Source organism: Bos indicus x Bos taurus, chromosome 19 (genome assembly GCF_003369695.1).
Source record: "Bos indicus x Bos taurus breed Angus x Brahman F1 hybrid chromosome 19, Bos_hybrid_MaternalHap_v2.0, whole genome shotgun sequence".
NCBI classification, from domain to species: Eukaryota; Metazoa; Chordata; class Mammalia; order Artiodactyla; family Bovidae; genus Bos; species Bos indicus x Bos taurus.
In genome coordinates, this window is record NC_040094.1 from 42,273,904 (window position 1) to 42,288,894 (window position 14,991).

At 39.9% G+C, this 14,991-nt stretch overlaps 2 protein-coding genes across 2 annotated transcripts; both read right to left on the reverse strand.

Moving 5' to 3' along the window:
• Positions 1-702: 702 nt before the first annotated feature.
• Positions 703-1,340, reverse strand: LOC113877169 (keratin-associated protein 3-3). The gene has a single exon (XM_027517028.1). The coding sequence runs from the start codon at positions 1,338-1,340 to the stop codon at positions 1,044-1,046; it is 297 nt and encodes a 98-aa protein (XP_027372829.1). The 3' UTR covers positions 703-1,043.
• Positions 1,341-13,666: 12,326 nt separating this feature from the next.
• On the reverse strand, positions 13,667-14,267 carry LOC113876996 (keratin-associated protein 3-1). Its single transcript, XM_027516632.1, has one exon. It carries the CDS (start codon positions 14,226-14,228, stop codon positions 13,932-13,934), a length of 297 nt encoding a protein of 98 aa, XP_027372433.1. The 5' UTR covers positions 14,229-14,267; the 3' UTR covers positions 13,667-13,931.
• Between the last annotated feature and the right edge of the window lie 724 nt (positions 14,268-14,991).

A 14,991-nucleotide genomic window follows, 5' to 3' on the forward strand; every position in this document is an offset into this window, starting at 1 on the left:
AATGTTCATCGCAGCACTGTTTATAATAGCCAGGACATGGAAGCAACCTAGATGTCCATCAGCAGATGAATGGATAAGAAAGCTGTGGTACATATACACAATGGAGTATTACTCAGTCATTAAAAAGAATACATTTGAATCAGTTCTAATGAGGTGGATGAAACTGGAGCCTATTATACAGAGTGAAGTAAGCCAGAAAGAAAAACACCAATACAGTATACTAACGCATATATATGGAATTTAGAAAGATGGTAATGATAACCCTGTATGTGAGACAGCAAAAGAGACATAGATGTATAGAACAATCTTTTGGACTCTGTGGGAGAGGGAGAGGGTGGGATGATTTGGGGTAATGGCATTGAAACATGTATAATATCATATATGAAATGAGTCACCAGTCCAGGTTCGATGCAGGATACAGAATGCTTGGGACTGGTGCACTGAGACGACCCAGAGGGATGGTACGGGGAGGGAGAAGGGAGGGGGGTCCAGGATGGGGAACATGTGCACAGCCGTGGCAGATTCATGTTGATGTATGGCAAAACCAATACAATACTGTAAAGTAATTAACCTCCAATTAAAATACATAAATTTATATTTAAAAATAAAAAATAAAATTATCTTCCCTTTATTTTTTTAAATGAGAGAAATATACCAAAAACTCTAACATAAATGAAAAACACAGCTTGCCCCAGAAACAAAGTTTATTGGAAAACCATCAAAAGTTATTTTTCTTCTATGAAAATGCCCAATACAAGAAATGGGACCCAAGAAGCAACATGACCAAGAAAATAGAGTATGAGGTCTTATAGATTTCACTACTATTTTGATAATAGATGATCTCTATCTATCCAAATGAACCAAAGGGTTACTCAGCCAAATAAGCATATTTAAAAAAATTTTTTTTCCATGAAAATGAAAGTTAGGTTTTCCATATCTATGCCGTCTGATCTACATCATTATCTGATAAACTACCGAGGAAAGTAAATATCAAATAGACAGCTTCTGTGTTATTGCCAGGCACTGAGAGAGTCGGCCATTGGTCAGCAGCAGCTTGGGATGCAGGGCTCACAGCTGGGCTGAGTGTAGGTTGTGAGGTTGATGGTTTCCAGGCCTGGGGTGGGCTGGGAAGAGTTGAGCAGGAAGCAGGTGGGCACACAGGGCTGAGGAATGTGGCAAGGTGGGGGGCAGTTGTCACAGCAGGTTGGCTCCAGTAACCAGACTGTGTGTGGGCAGGTGCTGGGCAGGCAGACTCCACATCTGCAGAATTTGTCAGAGGAGCAGATGGTGGTGGCGGGGCTGGTACGGGCGCTGCAGCAGAAGGGAGCACAGCAAGCCATGGTGTTGGAAATCTGGTTTGCTTTTGGTTTCTAGAAAAGAAAGGTGAGGTTTCCCGAATGAAATGTCTCTTCTCACTTTGGGACTCTTATATACTCCTCTCATTGAGTGTTGGTCCAATCAGAAGACTTCCTCTTATTTGCATTTATGCCACCCTTTCCCACTAAGATTCTCTAATCAGTTTGGTATTTACTTGTCCATTAAGAGTTCCTGAGCTTATTAGGGTAATCATGTTTTTGACTCATTGACTTGTCATTAGATAATCACTTTTATCTTTACAGGGTTCTGGAATGCCAAATCTTGCATGAATTATGGATAATGAATCCAAGTGACAAATCAGCTATAGTTTCAGAGGCTAAATTCTTTTCTTCATCCCCCCCCCAATAATTTTAAATAATATGCTTAACATGATATGATTTTTAATGAATAATTTCAGAATATGCAACTTGATTAACTGGATCAAGACATAGCTCCTTACAGATGAATGTTGCATGTGACTATATGCATATATACATCACAGATATATTTACCTTATTTATTGATGATATAATTCAGTTTCTATTGAGCAAGCAAGGTGACAGCCAGAATAGACTAAGATGAAACCCTTTTCATTATTTTTAATAAATCTATAGTGAATTTCCAAAGATTGTATTACTCTATGGTCTTTTTTAAAAAAACAGTTTCTATTCTCAAAGTTGTACCAGTGTTGTAGTGAGTCAGAGTGTGAATCCACCGGAAAAGATTCACCCAGGGCTGCTTTTTATTATTGTTAAATATACCACTATAAGAAAATCACCTCAGTCTTCATTCATTTTCACAGGAATTATATATTTTAAAATGAGATGCAAGAAAGAAGAAATCACAAGATTCATAAAATCACAGTGGGTTCTTGAAGGAGATTTGATCCAATATGATTTAGCAAAATGGCATTCATAGAAATAATTTTTTCACTGACTTACTTCCTACTTTGTATGTTTATTTGCTTTCCTATCTTAGGTCTTCAATTAGATTGTAAATTCCTTTGAGGAATACCTTACACACATTCTTTGCCTCAATTCACCTTGAATTGCCTTACTGTAAGTTGGCAGATAAGGAAGTTGAGCCAAGTAATCTCCAATGTGTAATATACTATGATTCTAACATTTCTACATACATCCCCCATGATCAGCACAAAATTATTCAGAAAGTAGAATCTAAAGTACATAATTTGTTAAATAGCAAATGTACAGAATCTGTTGTCTAAATTACAGATTTGTTGAATAAACACAATATATAGAATCTGTTGTCTCTGAGGAGACATTAGGGAAGACCAACCTAGCCTGCGTAAAAGAGAAAGAAGTTGGCTAAAATAAAATCAGTGGAAAATACTAAATGTCATTGGTTAGTAAACCTCATATATTTTGAGAAGAGGAACTTGTTTGTGAAGTTGGTTTGATTTTGACTTAAATATTGATGTTTATCATAGAACACATCAAATGGAAATGAAAGTTGGAGACTCCTAGGTACTTTATAACAATATTTTTTCTTCTGTCTTTCCTCCATTTGCTACTTCTCAAATCCTACTTGTCCCTCAAACTCCAGCTTGAGTATCCTTCATAAAGAAATTTTAGGTGGTTCTTCTAGATGTTTTCATTCTTTTCTCTGCTCTCACATTTTATTCTACTATCTATTGTAGTTTCTCATCTATATTTGTCTTCCTTACTCCAAAGGTAACTCTTTGAAAGTGGGAATTGTGTCTTAATCTTCTTTGTCTCTGTCAAGCACTTAGGACAATGCCTGGAACACAGGCATTTAATAAATGTCTACTGTATTGCATTAAATAACAGATTAGAATGAAAAATTGTATGTATCTATTTTTAGAATAGCCTCTAATAATAATATAACATATTACATAATCAGAGTGACATTTCATTTGTGAAGGGCTTTACAGTTGTCTGTTTTGATTTACATTCAAAAACTGTTCTGTTTTACATTCAAAGCTTCACCTAAACAAAACAATGGAAAAAATGTGGCTCAGCTCGGTGTTTGGGGTCTCTTCTGCAAGTTTGTTGATCTCTAATTGCCAATTCCTTAGCCTCTTTAGGGATGTAAGTGAGTTACAGAGGCAGGGAAAAAAATTAAAATTAAAAATAGATACGGACCTTAGAATTTAAAGTGATTCTAAACTTAGAGTTTAATATAATATCTTTTATTATCCAGGCAATTTTCTTCACATATTTACATATCCCTGTGTGACCTCTTTTTGGCTATGAGATTTATGTTGATGTCATCAGAAAGTGTAATTCTGCTGGATATATTTATGGGTTCATGATGCATACATGTGTCAAGAGTCGGGTAATTATGGCATTAGACATTGAGACAGTCCATGGTTTGGGAAAGAGAGGTGTTTATTTAAAGCAAGGAGGTCCATGATAGCATTTTTTCCACTTCTTATTTGAAATCATTGTTCGAAATGTAAAACACTTCTGCAAAACTGAAGGCACAGAGTCAGGACGTTTTTTCTAGAGCTTCTTATTAAAGGCCATTTGCTGAGCAGCTCTTAATGACAATTGCAGTCCCTTAGGGCAATGCGGGCAAGCTCATTGAGATATCTTTGGCTAGTAGGATTTTGCTTCACCCTCACAGGGCTGGACGCAGGTTGTGACAGAGATTCCGCTCAGGTTTGGAGTAGGGTGGCAGCTGTTGAGCAGCCAACAGGTTGGCACGTAGGAATTGGGCACGCAGGAGTCAGGCACACAGCAGGGTGGGTGGCAGGTGTCACAGCAGGTGGGCTGAAGGAGCCTGATCTCGTGTGGGCAGGTGCTGGGTAGGCAGGCTCCACATTGACAGCGTACATCAGAGGAGCAGATGGTGGTGGGGGGGCCGGTGGGCACGCTGCAGCATCCCTGGAGACGAGACTCACAGCAAGACATAGAGACAAAGGATCAGGCAGATGTTTGTTGCAAAGGAAGCTGTTCTACATAGTTGTCCTCGGTGAGTCTTTTATAGCTATCCAGCTCAGGGAACGTGGCTCCCTTCCATCAGAATGCTTCCTGTTGTTGTTTGTATAATCCCCTACAAATAACTCACTAACTTATTTATCTGCCACAGGACAAGCACTCCTTCAGTTTTATTTGGTTGTTGCTACATTTGAACTTGCTTCCTATTGTAGTTTCAAAATGGTGTTGATACAGGTTCTCTACATACTTAACCATGGTAAATACATCAGTATTTACTCTGACTTTCCTCTTTTTTACCAACCAGAATGTGTTCTTACAAATGAACACTACTGGGTGTGGAGAGTTAGAAGTGATTTCCCTTAGAAGTAAGAAATGATCCCTCTCAAAAGATATGCCCTGGGCTTCCCAGGTGGTGCTAGTGGTAAAGAACCCGCCTGCCAATGCAGGCAACATAAAGAGATGCAGGTTCAATCTCTAGGTTGGGAAGATCCCCTGGAGGAGGGCACAGCAACCCACTCCAATACTCTTGACTGTAGAATCTCATGGCCAGAGGAGCCTGGCAGGCTACAGTCCATGGGGTTGAAAAGATTGGACATGTCTGAGTGACTTAGGAAGCAGCACACAGCAGGGATATATTTGGGAAGTCAAAATCTGTGGGATATTTTTCCCTCAGCAGATTCACCTTGCTATCTTTTCATGGATTTGAGAAAATATCAAATATATGCAACATGATCTTGATTAGAAAGTTCAGAGCCTGCTAGATGATTTTCTATTGTTTCACTGCATTATCTATATATGCAATTATGCATAAAAATAAATAAACTCTCAGTTTTAGAAAGGATGTCATTTTTTTAGCTGGAAGTCAGAACATATTAAAATATAGCTTCATGAGATTATATATGGCCTGAAAAATAAATTTGGCTTTCTTTGCAAAGTAGCATGAAAAGTTTTTTTTTTTTTTTAAGGAAAACCAAACTGTGAACCTGTTCATTCCATTTTCCAAAACCACTGCCTAAGCTGATAATCACCATCTATCAGACAGGAACCTTTAAAAATTCCCTCCCATTTTACTTCAGTTACGATGTTAACAAGTCATAGCTAAAGCTAGTATGTAACTAGAATAAAGGAGACAGATCAGCAAAGCCATTTGTTATAAGTCAAGTAGTTATTGATTCTCTAACATATTCTGAGGAGTCTGGTAGAGATTAAAAAAAAAAAGAAGAAGACATGGTGCCTGCCCACAAGGAGTATGTGGGTCTGATGGAAAAGGCTAGAAATTCCTTTGCAAATGGTTCAAACAACATAATTTAGTACATGACAGTGAAATGAAAGAGATTCAGGGGTACTTTTGAATCATGACTAGCACTTACATGCTGTGAGACCTAGATCAAGTTATTAGACTTTTTGGGCTTTAGTTTTCTCAACTACAAATTTGGGGAAAATATAATCACCTGTTATAGTCTTATTATTAGTATTAGTATTAAAGACCAAGTGAGAATTAATCAGGCAAATCATTCATCACTGTGCTTATTAGATAAATCTAATATATAGCAGTTTCTCCTCCAGGGACTGTGAGAACTCCCACAAGACGAAATGTGATGAAAAGGGCGGAAATGACCAGAAGTCTTCATGGAGGATTTGGAATAAGTAGTTTTGATGAGAAACACTTAGAAAAGAGGTAAGTGCTTCTGAGGCAAGGAAAACAGGGAGTTCTGTGATGCTGTTCTGCCCCTACTCTCTGCACAGTCCCAGCAGAACTGGTCATGCCATCCTTTTTACCTCCAGTGTATCCTATATCCACCCAAAAAACTTTGTTACATTTTTGTGTACACATGTTGGTTCTCTTTACTATGATGTACTCTCCTTTAATGGAGAAGGAAATGGCAATCCACTCCAGTACTATTGCCTGGAAAATCCCATGGACAGAGGAGCCTGGTAGGCTACAGTCTAAGAAGCAGGAACTATGTCTCATTTTTCCTGGTTTCTCTGTTACCTAGCATAGAACCTGAATCACCAGATGGAATCTGGTGCCTGGAACACATGGAATAAATATTTAAGGAAGTTTGGAAAATAATCATAACCAGCATTTACGAAGGCTTCTGTATTAATTGTGGTCAGGAAAATAAGCAAACAGGAACATCCTCATGCAGTAGGTATTTCAACAGAGAGAGCTTGAAGATAGGGAACTGGTTTACATAGGTATGGGAGGACTGAGAAAGAAAAAAAAATTACACAGGTAATGAACACAAGAAGCAGCTATCAGCTAGAGAGCTGGGAATGAAGAGAAGACGCTGAGGATGAGTGGACCGAGGAGCTTGGAAGAGTGGTCCTGCGGGGCTGGGCTCAGGCCCCAGGTGTTGCCCCGCTGGTGCTCTTAACTCAGAAGCTCAGAGGAGAGGTCCCGTGGGGCCAGGACTTGGACCTCTGTGGAAAGGAGATGGTGGGGGGAGGTCACTCCCTTACTGATTCTGGTTTTTCTGAAGAAGTTAAATGATATACATATATATTTTTTGAAGAGTAAAGAAGCTAGAAAGGAGAACCCGCTGCTGCCGCCAAATGTAGGACTATTGCTGGGGCAGCAAGACCTTTCTTTTCCTCCTCTCATCTTGCAGTCTCCTTCTAGCACCCTCTGTTGGTGGAGTCTAGTACAAAACCTGAGTCGGTAAAGAGTCTGCCTGCAATGCAGGAGACTCGGGTTCGATTTCTGGGTCAGGAAGATCCCCTGGAGAAGGAAATGGCAACCCACTCCATTCTCCAGGCAAGTATTCCCATGGACAGAGGAGCCTAGCAGGCTACAGTCTTTGGGGTCGCAAGAGTTGGACACGACTGAACGACTAAGCACACAGCACGCAACAGAAACTAGCCAAAGGAGAAACCTTCCTCATTCCAGCATCAGAGAGTATTATTAGTAAAAGGTATACTTTGAGGTTGACAGCGAGCACACAGTTTTCTAAGAGCTGGATGTGTTTTAATAAACTTAATTTTCACTACAGTTTTAGGATTTATATACTTTTTTAAAATTAGCTTTTTATTTTTGAATAATTTCAGATTTGCAGAAAGGTTGCAAAGATAGTACTGCATTCCTATCTATTTTTTTAAATTTTATTTTATTTTTAAACTTTACAATATTGTATTGGTTTTGCCAAATATCGAAATGAATCCACCACAGGTATACATGTGTTCTATTTCTCACTCAAGTTCCCTTTAATGATAACATCTTATGATACCATTGTGTGTTTGTCAAAATTAAGGTACATCACTATTAATTAAACTTCAGACATTATTCACATGTTACTAGTTTTCCCACTAATGTCCTTTGTTCCTGAATCGAGTCTGAGATACCACATTACATTTAGTCATCGTGTCTCCCTGGTTTCTTCTGGTCTGTGATAATTTCTCAGTCTTTTCTGGTTTTTCATGATCTGGGTAGTTTTGTGGTGTACTGGTCTGATAGTTTTTAGGGCACCTACTGGTTTTAATCTTAACATTTGAGAAACCAGAGGCATAGGGAAATTAAATGGCATGGCCAAGGACACAAAACTAGTAAGTGATCGAGTCTGTGCTGTGCTCAGTTGTGTCCGACTCTTTGTGACCCCATGGGCTTCCCACCAGGCTCCTCTGTCCATGGGGATTCTCCAGGCAAGAATACTAGAGTGGGTTGCCATGCCCTCCTCCAGGGGATCTTCCCAACCCAGGGATCGAACCCAGGTCTCCTGCACTGCAGTCGGATTCTTTACCATCTGAGCCACCAGGGAAGCCCAAGAGACACCATTTAGAGCAAGACAGTCTGGTTTCAGAGACCTCTCTCTTGACCACTGAATAGGGAGAATTGCTCTGACTAGAGTATGGGATTCACGTTGCCCAAGACAAGTAACAAGTAGTGTTTGATGAAGATGGTTGTACCAGATTATTGAGGGTCTTAGAGTCACACTGAAGAATTTAGACTTGATTCGTTAAAAAACAAAAATCTTGAGTCATTGAAGAGTTATGAGTAACTCAATTTAGCCAATATTTATAGAGAAATAGAAATCTATTCTGACAGAAGTATAGTTTGTGTGGAGGAAGAGGCATGGGATACTTGACTCAAGGTCAACGAGGAGACTGGCTGTGATCATAAGTGTGGTGATCAGAGTCTAAATTAGGCTAGAGTCCATCCATAAAGATAGGAAGGAAGACCCGGAGGCCAGATCTTTGAAAGAAAATGAAATGATTTGATTTTCTATTCTATTCTCATGGGTAAACTATCTTTAAGGGCAGTTTGTTTTATCTTAAGCTAAGTCACTGAAACTCACCAGAAAATTGAAAATCTGAGTTGTCAAACATTCTACATTTTAATGCAAGGTTAATGAACCAGTCACTATTTTTCCTGTGCTGATATTGCTCATCAGTATTTAAAGTCTGACTTAAAAAAACATGATTTGTTTTCACCTTAGAAACATAAACAGTTTTTTCTAGACTCATTGTGTATACTCATTTTGTCTTAAGCTATAACAACCACAGAGAAAACTGTTGCCATACACAACCAACTAGACAATCTAGAAGCATGTGTTGTCAAGTAGCATGTACTTTCTCCTGGATAAAGAGAGCTGTGTGTGATTGTGTTTCTCTTGGGCATGTTGCTGTCTGCAGAGGAGGCAGATGCTTTGGTATAGTGGAAAGAGGAAGGACTCTGAATTCAGATAGCTCCTCTGTCACTATTTATTGAACTTTTGCAAGTAATTTCTCCATCTCAGTTTTCTCACCTATATAGTGGGGAGAATAATGGTAGCTACCTGTTAGTTTTTTTTGTTAGGGATAAATGAGATAAGGCACATACAGCACATATTAGAGTGTGCAGGATATACTCACCGAACATTAGCTATTATGACTGAAAGAGGTAAAAGTAACACAGTAAGATAGGGTTGATTAGCAGCATGGAGTATTTGTTACTTAAAATGTTTCTAGATAATCTAGAATCACAGAATGTTCAAGCTGAAAGTAATTTTAGAGAGCACTTGGTCAACCAACCCATTTTACTGATGTAGGACCTGAGACCCAAAGAGTTCAAGTGACTTGATCAGGGTTACAGAAGCAGCCTGAGGCAGAGCCAGAACTGGAACACATATCACCTGATTTTGGGGCTTTTTAGCTAGCCAAGGGCCCTTGAATGCTTAAAGGCCCACAGTGGTAATAAAAGGACTCTGAGAGTTATTTTTAATATTAAAAATAAAACCTAAATATTTATCCCTTATAAGCATGTATGAAAACATCAAACTCCTTTGTTTTTGGCTGAAAAAGACGTGGGTTGGCATAGTTATCTTGTTCAGTTCAGTCAGTTCAGTCGCTCAGTCGTGTCCGACTCTTTGCAACCCCATGAATCGCAGCACGCCAGGCCTCCCTGTCCATCACCAACTCCCGGAGTTCACTCAGACTCACGTCCATCGAGTCAGTGATGCCATCCAGCCATCTCATCCTCTGTCGTCCGCTTCTCCTCTTGCCCCCAATCCCTCCCAGCACGAGTCTTTTCCAATGAGTCAACTCTTCACATGAGGTGGCCAAAGTACTGGAGTTTCAGCTTCAGCATCATTCCCTCCAAAGAACACCCAGGGCTGATCTCCTTCAGAATGGATTGGTTGGGTCTCCTTGCAGTCCAAGGTTTCTCAAGAGGCAGGTCAGGTGCTCTGGTATTCCCATCTTTTTCAGAATTTTCCACAGTTTATTGTGATCCACACAGTCAAAGGCTTTGGCATAGTCAATAAAGCAGAAATAGATGTTTTTCTGGAACTCTCTTGCTTTTTCCATGATCCTGCAGATGTTGGCAATTTGATCACGTCCAAGGTAAGAGAACCCAAGTAAGACGGTAGGTGTTGCAAGAGGGCATCAGAGGGCTGCTGCTGCTACTGCTGCTAAGTCACTTCAGTCGTGTCCAACTCTGTGTGACCCCATAGATGGCAGCCCACCAGGCTCCCCTATCCCTGGGATTCTCCAGGTAAGAAAACTGGAGTGGGTTGCCATTTCCTTCTCCAATGGATGAAAGTGGAAAGTGAAAGGTAAGTCGCTCAGTCGTGTCCAACTCTCAGGGAACCCATGGACTGCAGCCTACCAGGCTCCTCAGTCCACGGGATTTTCCAGGCAAGAGTACTGGAGTGGGGTGCCATCGCCTTCTCCCACATCAGAGGGCAGACACACTGAAACCATAATCACAGAAAACTAGTCAATCTAATCACACTAGTTATCTTGTAGTAAAGCCTAAAATCCAGAACATATTACAAAGCAACAGTAATCAAAACAGTATGGTACTGGTAGAAAAACAGGCACATAGGTCAGTGGAATAGAATAGAGAGCCCAGAAATAAATCCACACATTTATGGTCAATTAATCTACAACAAAGGAGGCAAGAATACACAGTGGAGAAAGGACAGTCTCTCCAATAAATGGTGCAAAGAAAGCTGGACAGGTGATATTATTAATAGAACATTCTCCAACACTATATTTAAAAAAATAAACTCAAAGTGGATTAGAGACCTAAATGAAAGACCAGAAAACAAAAATTCCGGCAAAGATCTGCAGAAAAGGGAACACTTGTTCAATGTTGGTGGGAATATAAATTGATGCAGCCACTCAGGAAAACAATATGAAGGTTCCCCGAAAAACTAAAAATAGAACTGCCATATAACCCACCAATTCTACTCCTGGATATATAGCCAAAGAAAATGAAAACATTAATTTGAAAAAAAAAATGCACCACAGTATTCATAGGGGCATTATTTACAATAGCCAAGATATGGAAGAAACTTAGTGTCCATCAACAGATGAATGGATAAAGAAGATATGGTATATATGGAAATAATGAAATACTACTCAACCGTAAAAAAAGAATGAAAATTTTGCCACTTGCAACAGCACAGATGGACTTGGAGTGTAATATACTTAATGAAATAACTCAGAGAATGGCCATACTGTTTGCCAATGGATATACTGTTTGATATCACTTACATGTGGAATATAAAAAATAAACTGGTGGATATAACAAAAAAAGAAACAGATTCACAGATAAGGAGAACAAGCTAGTGGTCACCAATGAGAGGGAAGTGGAAAGGAAAAAGATAGGGCAGGGGACTGAGGTACAAACTACTCTGTATAAAATAAATAAGCTTACTGTTGTTCATTTTGCTAAGTTGAGTTTGACTCTTTGGGACCTCATGGACTACAGCACACCAGGCTTGCCTGTCCTTCACTATCTCCCAGAGTTTGCTCAGATTCATGTCCATTAGGTCAGTAATGATATCTAACCATCTCATCCTCTGCCACCTCTTTCTCCTTTAGCTCTCCATCTTTCCCAGCATCAGGGTCTTTTCCAATGAGTCTGCTCTTCATATCAGGTGGCCAAAGTTTTGGAGATTCATTGCCCATCTTTCCAATGACTATTCAGTGTTGATTTTCTTTAGGATTGACTGGTTTGATCTCCTTGCAGTCCAAGGGACTCTCAAGAGTCTTCTCCAGCACCATCATTTGAAAGCATCAATTCTTCAACACTCAGCCTTCTTTATGTTCAACTCTTAAATCTGTACATGACTATTGGAAAAACCATAGCTTTGACAATGCAAATCTTTGTCAGCAAAGCGATGTCTTTGCTTTTTAATATGCTGTCTGGTTTTATCATAGCTTTCTTTCCAAAGAGCAAGTGTCTTTGAATTTCATGACTATAGTTACTGTCAGAAGTGGTTTTGGAGCCCAAGAAAATAAAATCTGTCACTGCTGACACTTTTTCCCCTTCTATTTGACCTAAAGTGATGGGACTGGATGCCATGATCTTAGTTTCTTGAGTGTTGAGTTTTAAGCCAGTTTTTTTCACTCCTCTCTATCCTCAACAAGAGACTCTTTAGTTCCTCTTCACTTTCTGTCATTAGAGTGGTATCATCTGCATATCTGAGGTTGTTGATATTTCTCCAGGCAATTGATTCCAGCTTGTAATTCATCCAATCTGGCATTTCACATGATGTATTATGCATAGAAGTTAAATAAACAAGGCAACTAAATACAGCCTTGTCGTACTCCTTTCCCAATTTTAAACTAGTCAGTTGTTTCATGTAAGTCTCTAACTTTACTTCTTGGCCCATGTATAGGTTTTTCAGGAGATAGGTAAGGTGGTCTGGTATTCCCATCTCTTTAAGAATGTTCCACAGTTTGTTGTGATCCACATAGTCAAAGGCTTTTATGTAGTCAATGAAGCAAAAGTAGATGTTTTTCTGGAATTCTCTTGCTTTCTCTGTGATCCAAAACATGTTGGCAATTTGATCTCTGGTTCCTCTGCCTTTTCTGAGCCAAACTTGTACATCTGGAAGTTCTTGGTTCAAATACTATTGAAGCTTAGCTTGAAGAATTTTGAGCATAACCTTGCTAACATGCAAAATGAGCCTAATTGTATGATAGTTTGAATATTCGTTGGCTTTGCCGTTTTTGGGGATTGGAATGAAAACTGATTTTTTCCAGTCCTGTGACCACTGCTGAGTTTTCCAAATTTGCTGATATACTGAGTGCATCATTTAAACAGCATCGTCTTTTAGGATTTGAAATAGGTCAGCTGCAATTTCATTACCTCTACTAGCTTTGTTTGTAGTAATGCTTCCTAAGGCCCATTTGACTTCACACTCCAGGATGTCTGGCTCTAGCTGAGTGACCACACCTTTGTGTTTATCTGGGTCATTAAGACCTTTTTTGTATAGTTCTGTGTACCAAGTACTATGTATAAAACAAATAAGCTACAAGACTATATTGTACAGCACAGGAAATATAGCCAATATTTTATCATAACTATAAGTGAAGTATAAGAGAAGGCAACGGCAACCCACTCCAGCACTCTTGCCTGGAGAATCCCATGGACGGAGGAGCCTGGTAGGCTGCAGTCCATGGGGTCGCTAAGAGTCAGACACGACTGAGTGACTTCACTTTCACTTTTCACTTTCATGCCCTAGAGAAGGAAATGACAACCCACTCCAGTGTTCTTGCCTGGAGAATCCCAGGGATGGCAGGGCCTGGTGGGCTGCCGTCTATGGGGTTGCACAGAGTCGGACACGACTGATGCGACTTAGCAGCAGCAGCAGCAGCAAGTGAAGAATAACTTACAAAAATTGAGTCACTGTGTTGCACACTTGAAACTCATATAATATTGCAAAGCAAGTATATCTCAGTTTTAAAAAAGAGTGGGAATCCAAAAAATAACCTGCTGAAGTTTTCACTTTTCAGCTCATCACAAAGAAGCAGTATCTAATTTTTCAATGATTCCACCATGAGAGCTCTCATTCTGCTGGGGTAAATCTTGGGCAGCATGATGAGCTGCTGTTCAAGTTTAGGTAGGCATTTCACTTTCTCTAAGAAGAAACACACGAACAAAAATTCACAAAGCAATATTTGCTAGGTAAGAATGAAGTTTATTGTTGAATAGTCAAAATGGTTCATTTCCAAAGAATAGTGATATAATCTAAAAGACAGAAAGAAGGTCTCCAATTCTATCCAAAAGAAGAAAGAATCAAGAAGTTGGGCAAATGCATGAAAACACTGCCCAGGCTATTGGGATTGATTTAATTTGATGTAGGTAGTAGTGGGTGTTGAAGGCCAGATGATGCATTTGGACTTGAGCAGCACATCACTGAACCTGTGCAAAGATGTGGCTGCTTAACAGCGGGGCTCGCAGACATTGTCACAGCCAGGCTGAACGAAGGTTGTCAGGTTGATCCCACTCAGTCCAGGAGTGGGGTGGGAAGAGTTGAGCAGCCAGCAAGTTGGCACATAGGTGTCAGGCACACAGCAGGGTGGGGGGCAGTTGTCACAGCAAGTGGGCTGGAGGAGGCTGATCTCGTGTGGGCAGGTGCTGGGCAGGCAGACTCCACACCGACAGAATTTGTCAGAGGAGCAGATGGTGGTGGCAGGACCAGTGGGGACGCTGCAGCAGTAGGGAGCACAGCAAGCCATGGTGTCAGGAGCTGGGTTTTTGTTGGGTTGATGAGAGAAGTCTCTTGGTGTCTCGATGCTTCTGTCTTCTCCACTGGCTCTTATATACCCACCTCCCAGGGCGTCAGCCTATTACAGAGATTTTTCCCCCATGTTTCAGTTTATAGTTATCTCCATAAAAGCATCTAATTACTTAAGTGTTTATTACTTAAGGCATACTTCTCATCTCATAAAAGGGGTTTAGATTGTTTTGTTGTCAAATCAGGACTCTTAACATTGGCTGTTTGTCACTGCATGGACATTTCATTTCAGTCTTCAAAGGTACTGAGTTATTATCTTCTAATCATTATACATCACTAATAATGACTTGCCATGCTAGGTATCTGCAGATTGTTTTCACATTTTCTTGTCTACTTTTCAGATGGAGAGAGAGCTAAGCTTTTCAATTGCTGTTCTACCAGAAACCAAAGATTCTTTATGATGATTAAGCCCTCTGGCTGAAAAAGTGATACTATTTTAAGATTTCACGTGGCTCCAAGAGACTGCGTGAACAGATGGAATCAACAGGGAAAGAGATTCTGGTTCTGTGTTAATGAGCACTTTTTTTTTTAACAGAGCTGTAACAAATTATTTGCTCTCCATTCCCTTCATTTGTGCTTTGAATGAAAACTTGTCAGGGGTGTGTAGGTGAGAGTTCAGATCTCCACGGGCGACAGTGATGGAGGCCCTTTAAAATTCTATCCAAACATGTTATGAATTAATATTATTTATGGGGATTTCTTTG

Excerpts from the sequence above, each read along its gene's own strand:
- LOC113877169 (XM_027517028.1), bottom strand. The coding sequence starts at position 1,340 with ATGGCTTGCTGTGCTCCCTTCTGCTGCAGCGCCCGTACCAGCCCCGCC.
- LOC113876996 (XM_027516632.1), bottom strand. The coding sequence starts at position 14,228 with ATGGCTTGCTGTGCTCCCTACTGCTGCAGCGTCCCCACTGGTCCTGCC.